The sequence below is a fragment of the Alosa sapidissima genome, chromosome 2 (assembly GCF_018492685.1).
Source record: "Alosa sapidissima isolate fAloSap1 chromosome 2, fAloSap1.pri, whole genome shotgun sequence".
Lineage (NCBI taxonomy): Eukaryota > Metazoa > Chordata > Actinopteri > Clupeiformes > Clupeidae > Alosa > Alosa sapidissima.
This window is the reverse complement of record NC_055958.1, coordinates 38,456,880-38,481,981: the sequence shown is the minus strand read 5'-3', so window position 1 is coordinate 38,481,981 and position 25,102 is coordinate 38,456,880. Positions and strand designations below refer to the sequence as shown.

At 41.2% G+C, this 25,102-nt stretch overlaps 1 protein-coding gene, 1 long non-coding RNA gene and 1 pseudogene across 2 annotated transcripts; 2 read left to right on the top strand and 1 right to left on the bottom strand.

The window, feature by feature from the left end:
* Positions 1-454: 454 nt before the first annotated feature.
* Positions 455-8,193, top strand: LOC121697400 (E3 ubiquitin-protein ligase TRIM35-like). Its single transcript, XM_042078921.1, has 6 exons — positions 455-459; positions 4,442-4,502; positions 4,824-4,919; positions 4,998-5,228; positions 7,921-7,943; positions 8,029-8,193. Exons 1-6 carry the CDS (start codon positions 455-457, stop codon positions 8,168-8,170), a joined length of 558 nt encoding a protein of 185 aa, XP_041934855.1. The 3' UTR covers positions 8,171-8,193.
* On the bottom strand, positions 5,778-7,914 carry LOC121692344. The gene is made up of 2 exons (XR_006025252.1): positions 7,668-7,914; positions 5,778-5,927 (listed from the first exon to the last, which is right to left on the bottom strand). It is a non-coding gene; the product is annotated as an uncharacterized LOC121692344 (long non-coding RNA).
* A 3,429-nt stretch (positions 8,194-11,622) lies between the features above and the next one.
* On the top strand, positions 11,623-18,731 carry LOC121697392 (annotated as a pseudogene).
* The last annotated feature ends 6,371 nt before the right edge of the window (positions 18,732-25,102 follow it).

Here is a 25,102-nt window from a genome sequence, read left to right as displayed (position 1 = left end):
GTTTTTGATAGCTGTTGAAAACGGCATGGAACTGACAGAGATGTTTTTGTTTAAAAATACATAAAAAATAAATAAATAAATAAATAAATAACATTATGCTGATACCTTTTGCTTTTCCCAAATACAATGTAGCCTACAGGTGTAAGTGACCTTTCATCAATCCAGTTGCAATGGATGAACTGTGATGAACTGCCCTACTTGTGATTGTTTAGAGATTTTAAAGGTTTTATAACAATTCTACATCTTCTTTGGCTATTCTACAATCTATTCACCTTTTCAGCACCAGTAGGGTACTTTCTGTGCAGCCGCACACACACACTCAGGCATGCCAAACAAGCATACACAAAAGTTTCAAGAGTGGGGGATGGAGTAAAATATGGAGACAAATTGAAGTGTGATTTATTTTCGCGGAACGGATGTACAGGACTGAGCGGCGGTCATATTTTGTACCGCTATGCGGTACATCTAGTTAACAATCATGTTCACTGTCTGTACTATGTCTACTTTTTCAACACATTCACCACTGCAAACCCACATTTCATCTTGTCTGAGGATCGGACCAGTGTGAGGCGTGGTGATGAGAGACAGCAGCTTCCTGATAACCCAGAGAGATTTGATAAGTATCTCAGTGTCGTGGGCTCTGAGGGTTTTAACTCAGGGACTCACTGCTGGAATGTGGAAGTTGTCTCTGTGTGGACCAGAACTGATCAGCATGAGGAGATTAATCAGTTAGAGGAGACTCTGAGAGAAAACACCACTGTGGACTGAGAGAAATCACCAGCATCAGACACACCCTCTCCTCCCATGTGATCATTTGCCATTCATTGAACACGATCCACCTGTTTAAATGTTTAGATGCTAAAGGTTTGTGACATGTAAAATGAATTAGGTAAAATTAACTTATGCATCCATCAGAATCTGATACCGAGGTTAGGAACAGCTTTGAACAGTGAACAGTGTGAACAATAGGTGATGTCTGTCTGATGGTCTCATAGCACTCAAAGGCTGTTGCACTGCCACTGTAAGGCCAGCAGGGGGCAGAGTGCCACAGCATAACAGGTATGATGAAGGGGTGGGGTGAGAGCCAGAGACACAATTGGGCAACATGTACAGTGTGTTGATGACCCAACATGTACAGTAGTGTGTTGATGATAACCCATGACCCAACATGTACAGTAGTGTGTTGATGATAACCCAACATGTACAGTGTGATGATCATGACCCAACATGTACAGTGTGTTGATGATAACCCAACATGTAGTGTGTTGATGATGACCTGCTCATAGGCTTCAATGTAAATACATCAATAATAATAAATAAATAGGATTAAACACACACGATGCGTGCAGCAAAGACACAACATGCACATCAGTGATCACTGGTGATGGAGACACAACATGCACATCAGTGATTACTGATGATGGAGACACAACATGCACATCAGTGATCACTGGTGATGAGTTCATATTTATCATGGGGTATGGTCCTTACTGGATGACTGCTTGAGTGGTGTGGAATTTATTATGACCGCAGCGAAGCGGCAGGTCATATAGGTTTAGTCAGATTTGTTTTTTTTTGTTTTTTTTTTTTCGCATGTCCAAATTTCCGTCAAGGATTCCCGGGACACTGAAAGACCGTGGTACACGAAACTTGGTGGGCATGTAACCCCACATGGATAGCATGGAACCATCGTTTTTCGTTTTGATCTGTGGCCCCCCCGCTGGACTGGACCCCCCAAAAGTAGGGTAGGGCAGACACAGTTTTCTGTGAATATCTCGAGAACTGTAGGGTTTAGGAGGACCATTTTTTTTATATGTTGATATCAAGGGGCCATGTCAACCCATTCCATAACCACTCATTTCATGTATAGCGCCACCTAGTTAAACACAAAAAAGTAAAAATGAGGTGTTGTAATCGCAGGTATCTGTGACCTAACATAGTCAAAACTGCACGAAATTGGAAGTGTAGGATCATTATGACACCCTCTGAATGCACGCCAAGTTTCATGGAATTCCGTTCATGGGGGGCCACACAATAAATTACTTTATGTTACTATACACCAACTGGCCTGTAGGTGGCCGGAGACAGTTTTCTGTAAATATCTCGAGAACCGTAGGGCCTAGGAGGTCCACCTTTTTTTTGTATGTAGGTCTTAAGGGGGCATGTCAACCCATCCCATTGCCACTTATTTCATGTATAGCACCACCTAGTTAAAAATTAAAAAGCAAAAAATTAGGTGTTTCGTCACAATATCTCTGGCTGACATGGTCAAAACTGCACGAAATTGAAAGTGTAGGATCATTATGACACCTTCCGAATGCATGCCAAGTTTTGTGAACTTTCGTTCATGGGGGGCCTTACAATAAAATAATTTATGTGTACATTTAGTGACCGTACACCAACAAGGATTCCCGGGACACTGAAAGACCGGGGTACACGAAACTTTGTGGGCATGTAACCTCACATGGATAGCATGGAACCGTCATTTTCGTTTTGATCTGTAGCCCCCCCCCGCTGGACTGGACCCACCGAAAGGAGGGTAGGGCAGACACAGTTTTCTGTGAATATCTTGAGAACCGTAGGGCCTAGGATGACCAATTGTTTCCGTATGTTTGCCTCCAGGGGTCATGTTAACCCATTCCATGTACACACATGTGCATAAACAGATACACACGCACACACATACATTCACAGTAATCATACGTATGACACATACTCACACAGTAGACATATGTACGCATGCATGCATATGCACAAACACACATACACAGACAAACACACAAGCACGCACACACACAGACACACACACACACATAAACGTGTGGACACACATGCACACAATTCAAGAATTTCTCAGAATTATGAACAGGCAAGATGGGGGTGGGGTTGTATAAAATTAATTTTACATGTGAAATCTATGAACTAATCATGTTTTGGTACTTGTTGTCTAGCAGATACCAGTGAGAATTGAGTTTGGATAATGCAATTTAGTGAGACAGTTAGAATCATATAGGCCTTTCAGCGTGATTTATTTTTGTGGAAAAAATGTGCTGGACTGGGCGGCGGTCATATTTTGTACCACTCTGCGGTACATCTAGTTAAAATAAATATTGTCTGCTAGTTTTGTTTTCTTCATAATTTGCACGTTTTCATATACATTTGAGACATTTACACTGTGTTCAGTGTGCAACTCACACAAGGATGCTCTGAAAATGTAGCTGCTGGTGAAATCAGAAATGACAGTGTGTGTTTTTAGAAGGACGGGAGAGAGCAGCAGGCACCTCAACGCTGATAGTGAGAGTGGAACATTATGTCAGTCAGAGCCCAGACTGTTATGTGTTATTGTAATAAATCATTGCCATGTGTTATTGTATAAAGCAGTCAAAACTCTCCCCTTACAGTTTTCCACCGTTGCTAAAACACTAAACTCCATTCTCTAAACCAAATCTTTAGTTTCCTGAACTGTTTAATGCAAAACCTTAAACAGTTTGCACATACAGAACACATAGCAGATCTCATAGACTCTTTTTCTGCAAAACTCTAAACACATTCTCAGGCAATAAGACACATTTTGCATTGTGATGCACTTGCACAATGGTAACCACATGTGGAAAAAGCCACAAACAAATAGACACATAATGTGACATTTTCAATATTAGCCAGTTCAGAGTGCAAAGAGGTTGCTGAACAGTGTAGGTTTATATCAACAATGGACAGAAACAGAATCAGTGAGGCATTCAGAGTACATTGTGGGCTGTAGACATTTACAGTACTGAAATGCCTGTCTTTTCCGGTGCCGTTTTTCACAATCGCTAAAACACATTTTTTGAAACCTTCCACCCTTTTCTCAAAACTGTAAACACAAACCCCCATTCTCAATACTTTATGTTTACTGGATTTACAGTACATTTTGTAATCCACCGAGTTATGAAATATTTCTGCTTTGTAGTGTCTTTGTAGATGTCTTCTCAGTAGTGTTTTCATTTTGACTGAGAGACGATCTGAAGCCAGTGTTTAGTTTTGAGCACAGGTACAACAGTTTTGAGGCGATGGTTCAGTTTTGCAGAGGTTGGCAAATTAAGGTTTTGGGAATGTAGTGTGAGATTTGGGATTTGTGCTTATAGTTTGGAGAAAAGGGTGTTTGACCATATACTACTGTATACTATTTTTTACCTTTTCTGTGAATGTGTGAGTCTGGCACCATTATTTACTATGGCGAGGGCATTGATTAGACAAAAAATTCATGTAGTTAAAAACTGGGTTTGAGTTCAGTTGTGGGTACAGACAAGCCACTGGATATGAGTGTTATATGAGGGATAATATCTTGGTAGGGCTGGTGGACCAAAGGATCCAGGGAATGCCCAGTCTGCAGGAGGAGGTCATCAAAGAGTCACCTCCCCTTAATCTCCACTTAAAGAACCTGTGTGAGTCTTTCTTACAGGAGTAAGAAAGCGAGCTTCAGCGAGCTTCAGCAGGGTCCGAGGTGCTCTGCAGTCTGCACAGTGAGAAACTCAAGTTCTTCTGTCTGAAGGATAAACAGCCTGTGTGTCTGGTGTGTCAGACCTCAAAGAAGCATAAAAATCACAACTTCTGTCCCATCAATGAGGCTGCACTAGATATTAAGGTATTTGAAATTCTTGGAAATTCTTGAAATTATCCTGGTAGTTTATTTTCAAAATGGCACACTTTTTTTCAAAATACACTAAATTATTTTTTTTAGAATAGATTATGAATTAAATATGAATATCTCTGCATACACAATTAAGTCATAGAGTGTCCATCATAGAGTTGTTACCCTGCAGTAAAGTGTGCATGTATTTCAGGATGAGCTCAAGATCAAACTGGAGCCCCTAACAAAGAAACTGAAGACCTTTGAAGAAGTTAAACTCATCTGTGATCAAACAGCAGCTCACATTAAGGTAATGCATGACCAACATTAGACACAACTTTCTTTCAAAGAAAAAAATAAGGGAATTGTAATGTGTGTGTTAATCTAGAGCCAGACCCAGAATACAGAAAAGCAGATCAAGGAGGAGTTTGAGAAGCTTCACCAGTTTCTACGAGATGAAGAGGCAGCCAGGATAGCTGCACTGAGGGAGGAAGAGGAGCAGAAGAGTCAGATGATGAAGGAGAAGATTGAGAAGATGAGCAGAGAGATCTCATCTCTTTCAGACACAATCAGGGCCATAGAAGAGCAGATGGGAGCTGATGATGTGATGTTTCTACAGGTAAGAAGCAGTCTTGAGCTTTTCTACCTCAGTGTCACTGGTAGCTGCTGTGTGATTGGACAAAGAGAACTCAAAGCTGATGTGCTGCAGATGTGTGAACACAGTGGTCCATCATGGAGCTCTATGAGGTTAGAGCAGTGCATTTAAGCAATAAGCCCCGAGAGGCTTATTGCTTAAATGCACTGATTCTACAACAGCTAAGGGGCGTTGTTAGGCACGACGCGCTACAGCTAAGGGGCGTTGTTAGGCACGACGCGCTAGCAGAGGGCCTAAAACCCCCCTTAGCTGTTGTAGAATCAGTGTAACCTATACAGACTCGAGTTGCTTATTGCTTTTCTAAAACTGTTACCATAAATACCTGGCAAAGTTTCATAAAGTAAAGGTACAGCAACTAGAAATATAACGTTATTCCTAGATAATCATTCTTCTGCCAAGAAATATATTTCCTCTATCTGAATGGTTGCCAAGCAAGCAACATCGAGACACAGCTAGGCCTACTTTAACTTTTGTATCAAGTTACCATTTTACAACGGCATCAAACGTGATTCAGCCAATCACAATCAAGGACTGGAACTATCAGTTTTAGAATATGACATCAGCACTCTCAAGAGGGTTAGCTCAGCTCTAGTGGATCATAGTGGACATGAACTAATGCACTTCATAGGGAACGCAGCTCTACTGGACCATAGTGAACATGAACTGATGCACTTTAGTGTTAATTTTGTCACCTATTTTTAATTTAGTCTTAGTCTTAGTCTTGTGACGAAATGTCCTTTTTAGTCTTTGTCATATTTAGTCATTCAAATATCATTTTTGTTAGTCAAGTTTTAGTCGACTAAAAGTCTCATCATTTTAGTCTAGTTTTAGTCAAAAGAAAACTAAAGGTATCTTAGTCTTAGTCAGTTTTAGTCAACACATTTTAGTCTTTTTTTTATAACAAATTATTTCTGATTACCATTTGAGTCAAATAGTGTTTCACACATCTCAATTTTCCAACAATATTGTGTGTCCACAGGGCTACTCGTCTGTTATAATTACTCACTCTGATTTTTTGTCAGTCAGTATGTTTACATGCACAGGTAAGTCGAGCTACAGTTATAGCTCGGCTGGGATTTGACCATAGACAGTAAAAGATTTGACTGGACCACTGTCATATTCGTAGACTAGTGTTTCTCAAAGTGTGGTCCGGGGATCACTGGTGGTCCGCAGGCTATCGCAAGTAGTCCGCGAGCAGATGTGGTAAAATATAATATATATGAGTTGTTTGCAATATTAAACCAACTTGTATGTAAGTTTTTTTTTTTTTTTTTTTTTTTTTCATTATTATATGTGCCCTCTTATTTACTTATTTACTTACTTTTTTGTTTACTTGAATGTTATGTTTGTCTGTGGACCTAAATTGGTAAAATATGTCTTGTCTTCACCGTGGGATAGTGAGAAACGTAATTTCGATCTCTTTGTATGTCTGGAACATGTGAAGAAATTGACAATAAAGCTGACTTTGACTTTTGACTTTGACTTTGAAACAGTTCTGCAGCACTGTCTATGTAAGATATGCCAGTTTAAATCATACAGTATGAATCCACACAATAAGCAAAGTGCAAAGACAATAAGCAAGGTGGTTCAGTGAGTAGGCCTATTGTGTAGACTAATTATAGGCTACTGTTGAAGTAGGTCTAATCTTTTTTTTTAGCTAGGGTTAGTTAAGTGGTCCTGAAACTGGAAAAGTTTGAGAAACACTGTCATAGGCCAAAGTATTAATGTTTTACGCCGCCTCGCTAGATGGCGATATGCGCCCAAACACAACACATTCCCTAAACAGACTCTCCATCTTAGCCATAGCTAACTTGCTAGCGAACTTTCCATATTAGCTTACTAGCAAACTTTGCATCATCAGTCTAACTAGTTAAATAGTTGACATTACATGATGAACATTTTCGTATGGACATTGTGGGGGATGTTAATTTGTATGAAAGAAGCTTCAATTTCTGGGTATGTAGCATTGTGGCATAAAGCTTAGGTAGTTAGCTTGCTAACTCTGGCAGAAATCTCCAGTGTTCTTGTTCCATGTAGTTTCGTGTTGCAGCCACAGGGGTGCAGCAACAGCACGTAGACTAGCCTACAGGAAAGCTGTTGCGAATGAACTCATTCGGAATATTTTGAAAAGTAACAGCTAGATATTCTGTCTTCTCATTTTGTAGACAAAAATGAAGAGAGATTTTATCTTAGTTTTTATTTCATGCAAAACATTTCAGTCTTTTTTCGTCAAAAATAATGCATCTTAAGATAGTCTTAGTCAGTGTTTCAGGACATTACTGCCGTCTCGTCTTAGTCATGAACAAAAAGGTCGTTGACGAACATATTTCCTCTCGTCTAGTCTGACGAAATTAACACTAATGCACTTCATAGGGAACGCAGCTCTAGTGGACCATAGTGGACATGATGCACTTCATGGGGAACGCAGCTCTAGTGGACCATAGTGGACATGATGCACTTCATGGGGAACGCAGCTCTAGTGGACCATAGTGGACATAGTGGATGCACTTCATAGGGAATTTAAGCTTATTTGTGGTTTATTCATTCCCACATTCAAAGTTTGCTTATGTTTACTTTAACTAATTATAGCAACGGCAAGTTTGATTTGAAATAATAATGTAATACTTACTGCATTTCACCCTTTATTGTTCTGCAGAGCTACAAGAGCATAGTGGAAAGGTGAGTGATCTGCCTCCTGTCTCTCTCTTCTCTGTGGTTCTGAACCCAAACCCACAGCAGCACTGACTCCTGAATGTTATTCCAGAGCCCAGTGCACACTGCAGGATCCAGAGAGGGTTTCAGGAGCTCTGATCAATGTGGCAAAGCACCTGGGCAACCTGAAGTTCAGAGTCTGGGAGAAGATGCAGGAGATTGTTCAGTACAGTGAGTTCTGTGTCACTCACTAAATCACACACACACACACACACACACACACGCGCGCGCGCGTGCTCGCACACTCACTAACATACACACACAGGTGTGGCTGGTCCATTTGGGCAGGTGGGGCAGAGCCCTACCAAATTCCTCCACTAGAAAAAGTAGATCCATAAACAAGATTCTAAATTAATGTTGTTTTTACATACATTCGGTGAGATAAGTATTTATTCCTTTTATGTTTCTAAGTTGTGATTTTTTTTTTAAAGAGGTTCGCCTGGCTTGCAGAGCTCTCTATGCTCACCTCCACTGCAATTGCTGTACAGTAACATTACATGTTACGTCTCTGCCCAGAAATTCCACAGCGCCACACCGTTTTTTCCATGTAAATCTGTCGTCCAGATATGGAACTGCAGCAAGCGCCTGGCTCTTATGAGGTTGGGGGGCAGAAATATGTACTATACTGTAACATATTACACAGCTTAAAGTTTGGTGGTTAGTAGCCTAGAGTGACGGTTTTCAAAAATGGCCAGTGAGCAATGTAGGCCTACTGTGTGCTGTAGCATTACAGAACTCCTCCAAAAAGTTTAAAATTAGATTAGATTATTTCTTGTTTATATCATATAATGTCATGGCTAAAATGTCTCAGAGAAGACAAAGAAATAAGGCCAACAAGTCTCATCTTAATTGTGAAACGAAGTGGCCAGGCTGTAGTATGCTAGGCCTACTCTATGAATTATAACATGTTGGATTATGTCATCTTCACCTACAAACCTAAAGGATTTACAAGAATATAGAAGATAAGGTAGCAGGCTATGTTTGCTATTCTGGCCCGCAATGGCATGATTAATTGCAGTCTCTGAGAACTAGCGTGTAGTGTAGTGTAAGTGTAGAATTGTGACAGCTATGGTCAACTGTATGTTTGCTATTCTGGCCGGTTTTGGCAGCCTCTGACCGCGCGTAAGTGAGTTATGAGTTGTTATGGTGAGTTCATTGTAGTAGTATGGACCAGCAAACAACTACACAGGGCTTCTACGGTTGATATTGATAGCGTGCAGGTTCCCAGTCTGGACACAGCTATGCGTTAGTGTAACAGAGGTAGTTCCCTCTCCCACGTTCTCTGCGTTGTGAACTTATGGTAGTGATGACGTGGTTATTTCTTAACTTGTACACATGCAGTAAATTAGTTATGATTTAAAATGATAAGTATAAGTATAAGTCTATATATTCTTTGATCCCATGAGGGAAATTTGGTCTCTGCATTTGTCCCAATCTGTGAATTAGTTAAACACACTCATCACACAGTAAACACAGTGAGGTGAAGCACACACTAATCCCGATGCAGTGAGCTGCCTGCTACAGCGGCGCTCGGGGAGCAGTGAGGGGTTAGGTGCCTTGCTCAAGGGTACTTCAGCCGTGGATGTGGGCATGGGAGAGCAGTGCTCACATTTTTCCTACTGGTCGGGGATCGAACAGGTAACCCTTTGGTTACAAGCCCGAAGCCCTAACCAGTAGGCCACGGCTGCCCCCATGAACTTATGGTAGTGATGACGTGGTTATTTCTTTCAGTCTGTCAAGTAGATATTGTGAAGTCTGCTTCAAGACATGTGAAGAAGTGAAGAAGTGCATCACCTGCAATGACGTCTTCTGTGAGATCTGCGCTATAAAACACTGCAGAGAAATGGATGGACATCAGCTTCAGGACCTGGTATGCTATTTTGTAGTATTGTAATTTAGTAAGATATAATCAGTTCTGTTCACTCCATAGAAATAGATTAAGCATTCCCATTTGATGCACGCCTTTTCAGTGGGGTTTAAGCAGTGCCTAAGAAGTGCATGTCACGCAGGCAGTGTGCACGCTCTAACCTATTAAAGGTGCTCTAAGCGATGCTGCGCAGTTTTTAAGCTAAAACATTTTTGTCACATACTGCAAACATCACCTCACCATCCGCTAGCTGCCTGTGCCCTGAATACACTGTAAAAATATGCGGTCTCTGTGGACAGCCCAGGCTCCAAAAACGGCAACAAAAACAACTTGGTCCAACCAGTGTGGTATACTACAAAGCACGTTAGACTAGGGCTGTCAAAATAACTGATTAATTTCGATTAATTAATTTGAGAAAAAATAACTGATTAAAAAAATTAGTGCAGATTAATCGATGCCGTATGACCTTTGACCCTGAGCCGTTCTAGTCAGTAAAAATTAGACTGTAAAATGAAGGAGAGAGAAGAAAACGTGCTGCCTAGATCATTGATTGGAACATTTACTTTTAAAAAATGGCCTGATGGTGTTGATAAAAATAAAGTGTTGAAAATAAAGTCCTCTGCAATGTCTGCAAGTGTTGACATTGAGGGGAGTGTTAATTTATTTTCATTAATATATCATTATATCTGTGGCCTGAAATGCCTTGTATGTGAACAAAAAAACCCTCTTCCTGAAGCACTTTTGAATTTATTTCCTCAGCATATTAGGTCATATCATAGATTATTATGGCCATTATTTGAACAGTGAAAATAATAATAAAAGAGTTTTTGAACTTTAATGTCACTAATGCTAATTATTCAATTATTCATTTGAATTTAAATATTTAAAATACTTTCACAGCAAAAATTATATATGTGATTAATTTAGATTAATTAATCACAGAGTATGTAATTAATTAGATTATTTTTTTTTATCGATTGACAGCCCTACGTTAGACATATCTAGGCTATCTAGACATATCGAGGCTACACAATGCCTTGACTCAGGGGTATAAGTTAAGTGATACTATGATAGCAGGCTTTCAGCTCAGATCTGTGCGCGTTCTCGGTGTTGGGATGATGTTGGCCAATCGTGAAACGTGGATAGCACAAGACCGCCTATTTTAAAAAACAATTACTTCCACATTTATGATCGATAGCGTAATCTACACTCCGGTCATTTTTAGTGTCTAGCAACATCAAATAAATCGATTGTCATAAAATGTTGTATGGTATGCACGTCCATAGTGGCATATTTGCACGCACAACACTGTTAAAGCGCATGCGAGATCCAAAATGTTTGTAGAGGTGGAGCTCCACCTGTAAGATAATATGATAGAATCCTACATGTGATTGATACCATTGCTTTGTTTTTCAAGATAATTCATTGGTCAGTGGCCGGTAGTTTTACACAATTTGAGCTATAACTTAGCACATAACCTGCTCCCGACCAGGTTTGGTTGACAGCATAAGACACCATGGTGATACAGCAACACTAAAACAGATCCACTTTCGTGTCACAGCATACCCTGGCTATGAGCGCAACATACCTCGCTAACCCACTAATCGAGCATGTTTAAGAGAGTTTCAATTGCACGGGAGGAGGGGAGGGAGTAGCGAGCTAGCTCTCTGTTTTATTTGAACATCAACAGAAGTGACATTACCCAACATCGCTTAGAGCACCTTTAAAATGGCCGGCGGAATGAAAACGGACAGGTAACGCAGCTGACACGCAGTCGACATGCTTGCGGTGTGAGGGGTCAAAGCTAAGGGATAAATTGAAATCCTCTTCTGAAATATGAGATTATCCTCACTGCTCAAACGTTCCCTTTGCATTTTTACAACATACATCGCCCCTCTCCAAGTACCTACAGACACACACAAAATGGATATTTTGGCAGCTCAGCATCTGGTTGAGGGGGCAGAGGATAGCCTACAAAAAATATGTCAGGGACTTTGAGAGAGTGAAAAGAGGCGGGTGATAAGTTTGCGAGTTGCACCAATGAATGATTTATTATTTGAATTTCCCCTTGGGGATCAATAAAGTATAAAGTATCTATCTATCTATCAATCTATCTATCTATCTAACTATTATTTAACCTTTACACATTTGTTGAAACATGTTAATAATAAAAACTATGGGGGGGGGGGGGGGAGTTGTAAAATAAGAGGTGGGCAAACTATGAATTTGGTGATCACTGTAATGTGGACTGTGCCATGCGGTATCGGATTTTTAAAAAAGGCATTCAGAACATGTTTCATGATGGTGGAGGTTATTGTCCAAATGTTTATAACTATACCAGTGGTATTAAATGGTTCTTAGAGTGTTGATGAGTGTGCCTATTGTAAATGTGGACATGTGGAATGTGTAACATTCAAAAATGTGGTGATTTTTTAATGTTTAAAGTTGCAGTTGGTAAATAACCTCTTTTAAGAAGTGGATCAACTCCAATAAGAGGTGGATAAACTGTGTGTACTTGTGTTTAGCCTCCACTACAGCCCTGGATACAGGATACTAAGGGCTTCAGTAATGCAATTTCCACCACCATGGAAAAAAGTGGGCCATTCTTGGGCCTGAAACTGTCCGCTGATTTAGAACACAAAGTTCATACATGACACAATTCCTCTCCTCAATTCCTCAAAAACTATCCTAAAACTGATCTACAACTGAACATGGCCAAGTGTCTTGTACCATTCTTCATGAGTCACTAAGGAATTCCTCACCTGACACTCATACATTAAGAAGATTCTCTAGGCTTGTGTCATAATTTCCTCCTTCTTTTACAGACTCAGTCCATTTTATCCATCCAAAAAGGTACCTGCACTTTGTCATGGCTTGACTGTAAATAGATTTACAAACAACATTAAATAAAAACCAACCAACCGGTGACATTAGGCTGAACCATCCCATGTCTTACATATTTTAGATCCACCTGGAAAGATCCAGTTCTCAGTGAGGCCAGACGCAGTGACTTTGAAATGGCCCCCACCAAAGGGCACTACTGACCACCAAATGTTCAAAGTCACCTGGACTAGTCCAGGCCAAGCACCACGCAGCATACCGGTGCGGCGCTTAGGAGCACAGGTGACCGGGTTGCTTTCAGGACAGAGGTATAACTTTACTGTGGCCACCGTCAGTGATGTGAGAGCTCATATTTGCAAGGACATGTACACACAGGTAATGTATCTGAGGAAGATGTTCATATGACCTCTTTGTATGGCTCAAAGTTATTGAAGCTCTGCTACTTTGTGCCTTTGCAAAAATGCTTTCGGTTTTAAGGCCAGAAATGTAAACATTAATCCTAAAGAAGTGGCTTGTCTGTAATATTAACTCTTACACATTGGAGAATTGGTCAGGCAAAGACTGACTCCTCTTTTTCCCCACAGTTTTATAGAAATAAAAAAGTGATAAATTGCGAACATGCCAGTCAAATTGTTCAGTTAAATAAGTATTATTTATACTATTAATTAATACCAATTAATAATAGGAATATATCTTATTGTACATTTAGGGTGGTAGCTTTGGTGGCTAAGGAGCTGGGCTAGCATACAGAAGCCTGAAAAGTTGTGGGTTCAATTCCTGGCTTCCACCGTTTTGCCCAAAAGCAAGACACTTAAAGCTGCAGTAGGCAAGTCTGACAGATTGAGGGGCCAAAATGTTGAATGTTTACAACTCTCATGCCCCTACCCCACTACCACCGAGCACCCTCTCATTGAGTTTGTGCTCGTCAGTATGCACCAGATTGCACCAGACTGTGATTGACAGTCAGATACACAGCCCTGCTCTGATTGGACCAGAAGCTGTGGAATTTTGCAAAACAAATTACAGGCTCTAGGTGGAGGTAGAAGTGCAGGTTTTTTTCTAAAACCGGCTGATTTATGTTGCTCTGTCTGAGCATAGTGTCGGTTTCAGTGAATATGATCAAAAAATTCTTGCCTACTGCAGCTTTAACCCTGAGTTGCTCTGGAGTCAATGGCCCTTGTGATATAACTGTCATAAGTTGCTTTGGATAAAAGTGTCTGCTAAGTGTATAAATGTAAATGTATATTTCACTGAGTGCTGTGTCACATAATATGGCTAACTGCTGACTACTTACTCTGTGGGGTGTAAGCAGGCTTGACTGTGAACTATGTGAAGGTTCAAACTCATTCACTGCAGTTTCAGTGGCCATTAATAGGAAATCTATGTTTGATTGTTGGACACAATCATGGTGATCTGCCATCATCAGTATTACCAAGAAAGCTACAGAGAAGTGAGACTCTTAACTCTAACTCTTCTACCCTGCAGAGATTCCTTCACCAGAGAATCTCAGTGTGGATCTGGGTGCCTCAAGTATCTCTCTGACATGGAGCAAGCCCGACCGAGTTGACCAGGTGTTTTACCTACTAGAGCTCTTCAAAGAAAAGATGTGCATTGATACCATTCACAGTGACGCCCCCCATCATACCATCACAGACCTACAACCAGGACAGGATTACACTATCAATGTGTCCACAGTGGTGACCAATGGCAAACCAAGCAAACCGATCTCCAAAACCTTCAGAGTGGGTAAGGAAACAAAGGAAGGAAACATACTGAAACAAAACCAGAAATGAACTATAGGTTATATTGCACATAGGTAGGTGCCTATTGTAAACAGGGATATGCTATACTGCACTTATTTAAGGTGCCTATCGTAAACAGGCATATGCTGTATTGCACATAGGTAGGTGCCTATTGTAAACAGGGATATGCTATATTGCACATAGGTAGGTGCCTATTGCAAACAGGGATATGCTATACTGCACTTATTTAGTTGCCTATTGCCTGTCTCTTGGTGGTGTTGACACTAGTCATTGATTTTGCTTTCATCACCCCCAGGTCCTGGTCTTCCTGAGTTTCTGGCTGCTTTGGGTCTGAAGGATCTTCATGGAGGGAAGCTCACACTCAGCTCAGCCCTGGAGATCAACAGTAACACAATTTCTGAAAAACCAGCAGAAAATCTGAAAGAACTACCACATAACTTCTTAAATGGACTGATGTTGGCCAATATTAATGCTAGAAACATCAGATGTGTACAGGCTCAAAATCATGACTACAGTTTCTCTGATGATAGTAATGAATCTGATACCATAAATCCTCTAGATTTGATCATTGCTCTTTTCCATTGTGCAGATCTTTTCCTCCAGCAGGAATTGGTCTCTAAAATGTCTATGTGTCAGTTTGCTGTTCCTCTGTTGTTGCCAAATTGTGATACCCAACAAAGCACCCTGATGTTGTGGGCCATGAGAGACCTGGTGAAAAAGTTCAGACCTCAATCTGTAGCTAGTGACAAGGCATCTGTTCGTTAGACTAGGAGAGAGCAGTTTAGCCAAATCTCAAACTCTGAACAAGCTTCTTAGTAATCCTCATCAGCAAAACTACGCATTTATTCATCATGACATGGAGTGTGGAGATGTGCCCAGGAGAATCTCAGATGGACTGGTTGAAGTCACCTGGTACCTCCCCTGTGGGAAAGGAAACACAGACATATTCACCGAGCCAGTAGCTATGGCCAATCTGAGAGGAGACGGTATGCTGTTTAAGACCCAGATGTCCTTCCTGTGTCAAACCTCAGCTGCAGTTTTCATATTCAGTGATGACCTACAGGGAGACCTCAGCACTCTGACCAATGACAGGAACAAAGCAAAGCTGTTCCTGGTCTCCAGCTCTCAGAGTGAGAACTTCAGCATGGAGACACTCATGCAGAAAACTCAACATCAGGGACAAGAATGTGATCGTAAAGAAGAAACCAGCCGTAATGAAAATGGTGGACATGGCGGAGGTTGCTCGTCAGGCTGGTATTGAAGTAGATGAGGACTGCGGCGAGTGTGTTGAGGGCAGACGTTACGCTGAAGCCATCAGTAACAGTATTGATGATATTGCAAAGTTCAAGGTGCAACAGTTGCCCTTGCATGGAAAAATGTGGAAGGAGATCAGCCAAGCGGAGGAAGAAATGTACAGAATAAAAAAGACAGTCAAAGGGCAAGATGTAAAACAGTGCAGAGCTTTACTCCAGCACAAAGTTAGTGATTTGAGGAAGAAGCAGCACCAGGCAGATATTTCGGAGGCCATGACCAACTTCACAGATGGGATATCCCAGTCAAGAGTAGTTTCTATTTCCTTAAGTGGTTAAAAATTCAGTTGGACAACCTTTGCCATCAGAATCGTGAACAACAGAAAACACACTCTCACAGAATACCACAGGCCAAGGGAGCATCTGCATCATTAGCTGATCAAATCGCCAACTGCACACTGGGTCTTGAGCACTTCTTACGTGAGCTGGGCCAACTTTATGAGTGCGCTTGCTCCCTTCCAGAAAACAAAAGAGCCAAACAGCAAGTCCAGCACCTGCCTTCTCTGTGTGCTCAGATGCTGCTGGATGGGTTTCCAGTTGAGCTGGTCGATGGAGACGCAGCAAACATCCTAATGAAGTGGATATCAGAAGTCCTGACCCAGCTACATCAGCTGGTGGACTCCAAGAGTAGGATCCTGGTGCTGACTGTGCTGGGAGTGCAGAGCACTGGAAAGTCCACCTTCCTCAACACCATGTTTGGAGTGCAGTTTGCAGTTAGCAGTGGAACGTCTACCAGAGGAGCCTTCATGCTGCTGATTAGAGTCTCTGAGGAACTCCGATCTGAGCTCAAGTGTGACTTCATCATGATCATCAACACAGAGGGCCTAAAATCACCTGAGCTGGCCGCATTAGACACAAACTACGAACACGACAATGAACTCGCAACGCTGGTCATAGGACTCAGTGACATCACCATCATCAACATTTCCATGGAGAACAACACAGAGATGAAGGACATTCTGCAGATTGTGGTCCATGCATTCTTCAGAATGAAGGAGGTTCCGAAGAAGCCCAGATGTGTGTTTGTGCATCAGAACATGCCAGACATGGCTGCTCACGAGCACAACCAGAGAGAGCGGACGAAGCTGATGGAGCAGCTGGATGAGATGACCCGGATAGCAGGTAAAATGGAGAGAAAAGAAGGTAACACAAAGTTCACTGATGTGATGAAACATGATTCTGACAAAGACAACTTCTACATCCCTGCACTTTGGAATGGAAGTCAACTGATGGCGCCAGTGAATGCTGGCTACAGTGAAGACGTCTATGGGCTCAAGAAGAGTTTGGTGCAGCAATACAAAGAAGATTTCAGGAACAGTGTCAGACGCCTGAGAAGAGAGACCGAAATTTCGATACAAAACTCTTTGAAGAGACCTATTAAGACGAAAGAGGGAATCAAAATTATGAAGAAAATTTCATCAGACATAATACAGAGAAAGATTCAAGAACTGCAGGGCAAATGTAAGGGGACAAAAACTGTTCTAACTGATAAAGATCTTGAAAGTGAATTTGAGAAGTTATGGAAAGTCATTATATATATAACCTGTCAATTAATTTGATACCAGCGCAAGATGTTTGTAAGCGAATTAAGTCTGTGCTGCTGTCACATTTTAAGACAAACACTGGGCATGTCGAACTGATTCTTCAGTCCAATTTGCAGGATTGTGGACTGGAAAAATTCACTGTGAAAAAACAGTGGCTTGGAAAAAATCGTAGAAATCAACAGCAGATCCAGGATATCTGTGATGCTGTCAATACAGAATGTGAGAGCTTTGTGTCAGGGAAAGTGCAGAGAAATGCCTGCTACAAAGATGCAGATATTGGAGAGCTCCTCCAAATAATTGACAAGAGAATGAAAGACCAGGGACTGGGTGAAGAAGGTGAAATCTATCTGAAATTACATGTCTGTGGTCACACAGTGAGAGAGTTCCGGAAGATGCACAGCCACATTGGTGATCTGAATGATCATGCAGCATATCTGCAAAGTTTGAAACCTAATCTACAGGCATTATTCAAGAGACAGTACAGGCATGAGTGCCTTGTTTGACGCTCAGTACAGTCATTTCTTGTGTGTTAGTAGCATTGTGTATAAAGGGCAAGACAGTGTTTTATGTGGGGGGGGAAAGCCAGGTATTAACTAAATCCGTTTATTAACCACAGTGCCCAATAGCCCCATGAATCAGAATCAGATTGTGCTTTAATAAAGAAGAATGAAGAAAGAAAAGAAATGTATATGTGTAGCCCACCCCCATGTATTAACCTCATAGCTTAAGACATTTTGCAAAATCAAAGTATAAACCTCAATTAATGGTCAGGGAATTACAGTAATACAAATGTTGGCTATGCAAAAGGCCCTGTCCCCAAAGGTCTTAGGTCTGGTGCGGGGTATGGCCAGCTGGTCCTTGTTGGAGGACCGGAGGGACCGCAGAGGAGTGTAGGGGTGAAGTAGGTCAGAAAGGTATTTAGGGGCCAGAGCATGGAGGGACTTGTACAGGTGAGAGTTTGGGGGCAGACGTGGCCTACTGGTTAGCGCTTCGGACTTGTGACCGGAGGGCTGCCGGTTCGAACCCTGACCAGTAGCAAGCGGCTGAAGTGCCCTTGAGCAAGGCACCTAACCCCTCACTGCTCCCTGAGCGCTGCTGTTGTTGCAGGCAGCTCACTGCACCAGGATTAGTGTGTGCTCACTGTCTGCTGAGTGTTTCACTAATTCACGGATTGGGATAAATGCAGAGACCAAATTTGCCTCGCGGGATCAAGAGTATATATATTAAAAAAAAAGAAGCAGGATTTTGTCAATGATGCGGATGGAGCTGCATGAGATGGACCTTAGTGCCCATTAAGACCCTGGCAGCTGGGTTCTGAATGTAACCTGTGTTGTGTTGAACCTGCGTGATTCAGCTCTGCACACGCCCGGGCTCGAACCCGCGAACAGCAGCAGCACCTTGGATTGGGAGGCGAGCATGCTGACAGTTGAGCCCAGGGTACTGGCTCGCATGCCAGCAGCACTTTTGAGGCGTCGGTTCGCTAGCTCTGTGTGTTATGAGTCCATATCGGGCGAATTAGAGGTAGGCTATTTGTGGATCTGGGTGGCTTCTCTGCTGCAAAGATTGTCTCAAAAATACGTGTGCTGATCCACAAATGTGAAAACGAAAAATGCGTATGCTGGTGATCCACAAATGCAAAATTAGATTTCACAAAGGCAATTTTCAGTTTTACAAATGCCATTTCATTTACAAATACACATCTACAATTCTGCCCTACAAGTAGATGGTCTGCTCTTCAATCTGTTAAAATTTCATATGTCTACCTAATAAATTTCTTAGCTGAATTTACATTTTTAGTTTGCAGTTTGTATAGACAAGTAGAGTGAAACCAAGGCAGAGTGCAGTATCTGCCCTTACTGCCTTGATTTCACTTGCCATTGCTGCATTCTGCCTTTGTTCCACTTGCCCTTACTCTAATAGGGTGTGTGTGTGTGTGTGTGTGTATGTGTGTGTGTGTGTGCGCAGGGACAGACTGGGACTAAAAAAAGGCCCTGGACTTTCTTCTAAAAAGGCACACTACCATTCACACTCACACACACATTAGGTGTCTATCATGATACAGTCTCACAATATTAAATGCCAGTGAAAGTATCATATTCATTCAAAATAGCCAGTCAGATTTTACAAAAAGTAATTAACATATACTTTAAATATAAGCAGTAGTGTCCAAAGGTGTCAAAGGTTAGGTTTTGGTGTGCAGCAATGCAATATTGCTGGACATGAAAGTCTACAAGAATACTCGATTGATTTTGTTCCATTTTTACATAAATGTTTATAAATGACAGAGTTGCCATTGTTAAGGCATCAAGCAGCATACTGTATCTTCACTAAAATGTAGTAAGTACCTCCTCAATTAATATAAAAACTGAGTGATTATGATCACTTGCTACACTTACTGCAAAATGTTATTGTATGGCCATGTAAGTATAAGCAGTAATGCAAAGGCAAAGTGCAGTATAGCCTATTAAACTACCAAAATTTGCCTAAATGTCAAAAAACAAAATGTTTAATATTCACCTCACTTTGATCTAATGATACCCCTTGATGTTGAATATAATTTGATGCTTATACTTGGTGTAAGAAAAACACAAAAAGCTGTTTTTCTCAGTTTGAGATTTTTGCAGATACTGTTGGATTGTAGGGCAGAATTGTGAAAACCATTTTACAAGTTCCAAATATAATTTTTTACGTGTGGATTTGTGCGACTTTCATGCGAAGAATGTCTCAAAAACATGTAACTTTGGAAAGCGAAGAATGCGTGTGCTGGTGATCCACAAATGCAGAATCACATTTCACAAATTAAATTTTCGGTTTTACAAATGGCATTTTATTTACAAATGCACATCTATATTTGTAAAAATCCATATACGAGTTACAAATATGATTTTTTTTATTTGTAGATATCAAAACACACATGCAAATCAAGAAATATTTGTGGATCCCCCTCTGCGCATATACAAATATTATTGAGACAAATTTAGCTCCATATTACATGAACATATTACAGCCTGTCCAGGGCCTTGGAGGGAAGACCTGTGAGTATGGCATTGAGGTGCCTTTTCCTCCCTTTGCCTTTATGGTGCTCCTGAGCACTAGGCATATAGTTCCTGTTTGTCATGTCTATTTCGACCTGCAGGAGGAGCTAGAGTGTTCCAGTGGGTTGTCGTTAATGAGGGGCGTGGCTCCCTGTCAATGGACTCCGGAATAAAGCCTGTGTCCTGTGGCTTGACGCTGCTGAGAGCTGGCTGCGGCTGTTCAGATTGCCTTTTCTTTATGCACTACACATAGCCTACACATTGCTGATGCGCGTGACACTTTATGTTATCTTTTGTTGCTCCTCACTTACTGACTTATGTAAATATTTGTAAATAAATGTAGGATTATTATTTAAACGTTATCCTACGGTGTCTGTCTCCCTATGTCCATTCCCTTTGAGCCAAGGTGTTTGTGACACATTGCAGTAGTCCAGACGAGATGAAACAGTGGATGAGGGTTGCGGTTATTGAGTCGGATAGTGAGGGTCGAAGTCTTGAGATGTTTTTCAAGTGATAGAATGCAGATGTTGTGGTGTTTTTAATGTGGAATTAGAATGCATGTTCCGGTGTTTTTAATGTGGATTGGAATGCAGATGTTGTGGTGTTTTTAATGTGGGATTGGACTGACAGAGAGACCAGGATGACGCCAAGGTTGCAGACTTCAGGGGATGGAACAGCCAGGAGAAGTGTTGGACAACAAACATGAAGAACATGAAGAAAGCAGTCATGGGTGTAGTAATGAGTTCCATACAGTCATTCTGCACATTGTTGTAGATACTCTTCATAACATGCCAGGAAATGGCACATGTATGAAATCAAATACATAATGTGTTGGACCACAGACATGAAGAAAACACAAAGCAGTCATGGGTGTAATAACGACTTCCATACAGTCATTCTGCAGTCATTTGTAGTAGATACTCTTCATAACATTATAACATATATAACAAATGACACATAAGTACCCAGCAAATAAACAACACACAGAATAGGAACGACGTGATTCTGAATAACAAAGTCAGTGATCTATGATGATGTCACACAGTATAGAAATAACAAGATTCATTAACATAGTCAGTGATCTGTGATGATGACACACAGTATATAAACTAGATGTACTGCATAGCGGTACAAAATATGACCGCCGCTCAGTCCTGTACATCCGTTCCGCGAAAATAAATCACACTTCAATTTGTCTCAATATTTTACTCCATCCCCCACTCTTGAAACTTTTGTGTATGCTTGTTTGGCATGCCTGAGTGTGTGTGTGCGGCTGCACAGAAAGTAGCCTACTGGTGCTGAAAAGGTGAATAGATTGTAGAATAGCCAAAGAAGATGTAGCATTGTTATAAAACCTTTACAATCTCTAAACAATCACAAGTAGGGCAGTTCATCACAGTTCATCCATTGCAACTGGATTGATGAAAGGTCACTTACACCTGTAGGCTACAGTATTTGGGAAAAGCAAAAGGTATCAGCATAATGTTATTTATTTATTTATTTATTTTTTATGTATTTATAAACAAAAACATCTCTGTCAGTTCCATGCCGTTTTCAACAGCTATCAAAAACAAAGGTCATTTTTGGATGGATGGATTTTTTGTGAATGTTTCTTCTTCTACATAAGATTTTAGTCATCTTTAGTTCATGTAATACTTTATTGTCAATGCACAAATTAAGTAACAGTAGTCTGAAACGTTATTGTTAATGCACAAATTAAGTAACAGTAGTCTGAAACGAAATGCTGTTTTACATCTAACCAGTGGTGCAAATAACTGACATGTCCAAATGGGCCTTGATGAAATGCGTCGCTAGACTGTTCATACACATTTTAACGGGCCAAAGTTGAAGAGCTTTTGTCCGTTATTGTTTGTGCAAATATAGGCTGATTCATGTTCCCTTGCATTGTGTAACTGAGGTCCATGGCTAGTCTGGCTTTCATCAGACCAAGCTCAATCTTTTAAGAAATCAAAAAATAAATAGCGGGCAGATCAGGCTGGGTTCACCCAGCCTAGTCCATAGGCACCCGATATTGTTTAATTTTCCGATTGAGATATACACGCTCTGGCTATTCTAAAAGCAAAAATGCATCAGGGAGTTATGACAAAACTGTAACTAACAAACTAGATCCTAATAGAAAGCTGTTAGCTTCCCTAAGCTACAGGTAGGATTATAAAGTAGGCCTATTTACAACATAAATTGTCAATAGGCTATGCTGGCGACACAAATAAAATCTCCTTTGGAAACCAATGGCTTACGACTTACAGTATCAAGCGGACTTAAACTGCCATATCGTGGCGAAAAGTTGTAATAACATTCACGCAGCTCCATGAGTCAAGGAAAGCGCGAATGAAGTAGCCACTTCTAAATGGGACCCACTACACAGTAGCTTAAGGTGTGTTGCTAAAGCAGCCATAATGAAATGAAGGTGTAATTGTTTGGATACTTCACACACACGTGCTTTTTAATTTCACAGACTACAACTACCAAGCTGTAATCAAAGCACATCGATTCCCCTCTCACACCCTGCACGCACTTAAAACAAAATAAAGTCTCACGCATGTATAGGCAAAACTGTATCAGACCGGTGTAACGTTGGTAAATCTTCCATTGCACAGAATGATTTTGTAGCACGTGCAATAAATGACAGTCGAAAGATACAAACAGTGCTGCTATCAATTTGCTTGGTATAACCGCATTTATAGTTTTCTACAAATGCAATCAATCAAATGCCTCCATCACTCAACCATCACCTTATTGATATTACAAGATTAACTTACCTGCAGTAAAAAACAAGCATGTCCGATAAACATCCTCAGATTTATTTCGGCTTCAAGAAGAAATGGGAATTACACTTCATGTGAACATCGTCCTATCCTTATTAGATGTTCGCTGCGGTAAATTACAGTCCTTGTAGGAAGCGTCCATTGTTTTTTCCAACCCACTTTTAACTTCCAACAAAATTACGTCTCACTGCAACGATGCGCCATCTAGTGGACAAACGACTACTTATCGCCAATACTGAAAATGCAGCCATGATGATGATGATGAATATTTATTTTGGCTTTCTTTTAATCCTACTGAATTTGTAATTATGTATCGGCCGTTCTAATACCGATAGTATGTGGGTGCCTGTGTGTGTGCATGTGTATATGTGTGCACCGCCATTTACAGGCCAATGAGTGTACAGTCACTAAATGTACACATAACCTAATTTTTTTAGACCCCCCCATGGATGAAATTCTACAAAACTTGGCATACCCCCAGAGAATGCCAGGTCAATCATACACATAACATTTGGTGCAGTTCTGAACATCTTAACTGAAGATAGGGGCGATTAAAGCAGAATAATATTGCATTTTCATTTTTTACCGGGGGGTGGGGGTGCAAATCACAAATGAGTGATTATGAGCCAGGTTGATGTGGGCCCTTAAGACCAACATACCATAAAAGATTCTTCATCCTCAGTGCCACGGTTCAGGTAGTTATTTAGGAAAAACTGTTTTTTTTTTGCGGTTCGGGGGGCCCAGCACGGGGGGTGGGGTGGGGGGTGGTGGTGGTCCTCGGGGACGAAATGAAATTTTTCCGTAAAAGTCTAGTGGGGCTACATACCCACCAAATTTCATGTACCCCGGTGGTTCGGTGTCCCGGGTATCAATGACCAAAAATTCAGGGAGTAGATGACGGGAAAAATTCTTGAATTGTGTGCATGTGTGCGTGTACAAATTTATGTTTATGTGTGTGGGTGTGTGTGTGTGTGTGTATGTGCGTGCTTGTGTGTTTGCCTGCATATGTGTGTTTGTGCATGTGCATCCATGCGTACATATGTCTACTGTGTGAGTATGTGTCATACGTATGATTACTGTAAATGTATGTGTGTGCGTGTGTATCTGTTTATGCACATGTGTGCACATGGAATGGGTTAACATGACCCCTGGAGGCAAACATACGGAAAAAATTGGTCATCCTAGGCCCTACAGTTCTCAAGATATTCACAGAGAACTGTGTCTGCCCTACCCTCCTTTCGGGGGGTCCAGTCCAGCGGGGGGGGGGCTACAGATCAAAATGAAGAATGACGGTTCCATGCTATCCATGTGGGGGTACATGCCCACCAAGTTTTGTGTACCCCGGTCTTTCAGTGTCCCGGGAATCCTTGTTGGTGTACGTCACTAAATGTACACATAAATTATTTTATTGTAAGGCCCCCCATGAACGAAAGTACACAAAACTTGGCATGCATTCGGAGGGTGTCATAATGATCCTACACTTTTAATTTCGTGCAGTTTTGACCTTGTCAGCCAGAGATATTGTGATGAAAACACCTAATTTTTTGCTTTTTAATTTTTAACTAGGTGGCGCTATACATGAAATAAGTGGTAATGGGATGGGTTGACATGCCCCCTTAAGACCAACATACAAAAAAAAGGTGGACCTCCTAGGCCCTACGGTTCTCGAGATATTCACAGAAAACTGTCTCCGGCCACCTACAGGCCAGTTGGTGTATAGTAACATAAAGTAATTTATTGTGTGGCCCCCCATGAACGGAATTCCACAAAACTTGGCAATTTTTTTTTTTTCTTTTTCGCATGCCCAAATTTCCGTCAATGATTCCCGGGACACTGAAAGACCGGGGTACACTGAACTTGGTGGGCATGTAACCCCACATGGATAGCATGGAACCATCGTTTTTTGTTTTGATCTGTAGCCCCCCTGCTGGACTGGACCCCCCGAAAGGAGGGTAGGGCAGACACAGTTTTCTGTGAATA